Here is a 1,694-nt window from a genome sequence, read left to right on the forward strand (position 1 = left end):
TATCTATCATATTCTTATAATGTTGGCTGGACTCTCCTGAACGATAGACAGTGCTGGCTGACAAAACATTTCGAGTCGCCTTCCATCTGCTGAGCATCATAGCAAATGCTAGACAGAGCCGGCTTTAGTTCCTACAAAAGAACTCTGCTGACTCCATTTTGATTGGACTTAATAGTGTTACAAGCTTTGCACCCACAGCAGATGGACAATCTCACTTACCTGATCCACATCACATGCAAGTCGGAGCAGCACAGGGAAAGTCCGTTTGTAGAGCTGGTACATGGGCGGGAAGCCATGGTCACCTTCAGGTATTTGAGTGGCCTTTCCCAGCATAAACATGACCACGCTATGTAAAAGTTCACATGCTGCAACCTGGAAGAGGCCGCAGATGTAAGCGAGCTCAAGCTTCGACATTTTCAATAGGATATTATGAAAGGTTACTTAAGCCAGACTTTTACAAAGTTTAAAAAAAAGAAATGTTTAAGATGATCATGATCATACATCTCAAATACAAATTAATTAAATAGCATTTCTTCTTGTATAAAATGAATGCTTCTGTTCACTTTAATCCCAAACTAAAAGCTAAGAGTTGCTCTTTAGAAGCTTTAAACATTTGAAATAATATATTCATAAGAAATACGAAATATTCTGGAAATTAACAGAGTAACATGAAATTGAGAGTACTTGTTTCTAACCTCTGAAGTTGAGATAATTAAGCAAAGATGAACAGTCATTTATAAATGTCTTTTTCCCTTTTAAATGCTATTTTCTATTATGAAGAACTTTTAACATATTAGGATTTTATCTTACATCCATTGATTTATTAATGTTCCACTTGATCATTCATCAGTGACACATAATTCTGAAAGTAAGTAGTTGTCTAATAACTATGCTTCAGAAAAGACAAAGATAATGATATAAGAAGAGGGAAAATATTATCTGTTGCCTAACAAATATGTTTTCAAAACAATGGACTGTCGGTTGTAAGTGAAAGGAAATTCATAAGTACCTTAGTCTGTCTGTCAGTAGCTAACAGAGCTAATTCTGTGACCCGAGGCAAAAAGACATCAAGATAGATGATGGGCTTCATCTCTAGAAATGGCACGGCAAAACTGAGCCTCTTTTCTTTATCCCATGCCATACATCTCTTCATCATTTCATCTGATGAACCAGCTGCCAAAAACACAAGATGTAACAAGAGTCATCTTCCAGGGAAAATCTTTCTAAGACTATTTACTCTATATTTTATTGGTCAAACCAGTCTATCACTAAGTGCTTTATTATGTGTTTCAGTTTTACTTCAGACATGGAAGAAATTACATTAGAGATCATCAGCGTATGATTTCTGAATTTAAGGTAAAATTATTTTTGAGCAAGTCTTATAGTCTGAGCCACTTAGCTTTCAATTTAGCTACAAGTGAAGGTATTTTGTAGAAAAAAACATGTGAGCAAAATTTTATTAAATTTCCTCTTTAAAACATTTATTTTCCTAATAGAAGTTTTAAGTTCCTAAGTAAGCAAGTGTGGTAGTTATCTAATTGTTTGCCAATTTGGGAGGACTAAGAGTGAAGGGGTGGAGTCGAGGCTGTCAATCAGGTCATAGCCAACGAGGCCTCTGTGTGGGCATGGCCTCCTGAGGATTCTGAGAACTCCTATATTTCCTCCTTGAAGCTCTCTCTCTCTCTCTCTCTCTC

The 1,694-nt window shown here is 36.2% G+C and overlaps 1 protein-coding gene across 1 annotated transcript in view; it reads right to left on the bottom strand.

Moving 5' to 3' along the window:
• The window catches only part of PRKDC (protein kinase, DNA-activated, catalytic subunit), a 217,273-nt gene that overhangs the window by 180,888 nt on the left and 34,691 nt on the right, over window positions 1-1,694 (bottom strand). Inside the window, exons 23-24 of the mRNA XM_045291676.1 lie at window positions 1,010-1,173; window positions 200-372 (exon numbers count right to left, since the gene is read on the bottom strand). Coding sequence (XP_045147611.1) covers window positions 200-372; window positions 1,010-1,173 — 337 coding nt within the window. The remainder of the gene's footprint in view (window positions 1-199; window positions 373-1,009; window positions 1,174-1,694) is intronic.

This window comes from Echinops telfairi, unplaced genomic scaffold (assembly GCF_000313985.2).
Source record: "Echinops telfairi isolate 266 unplaced genomic scaffold, ASM31398v2 ScPeMD7_1;HRSCAF=3_0, whole genome shotgun sequence".
NCBI classification, from domain to species: domain Eukaryota; kingdom Metazoa; phylum Chordata; class Mammalia; order Afrosoricida; family Tenrecidae; genus Echinops; species Echinops telfairi.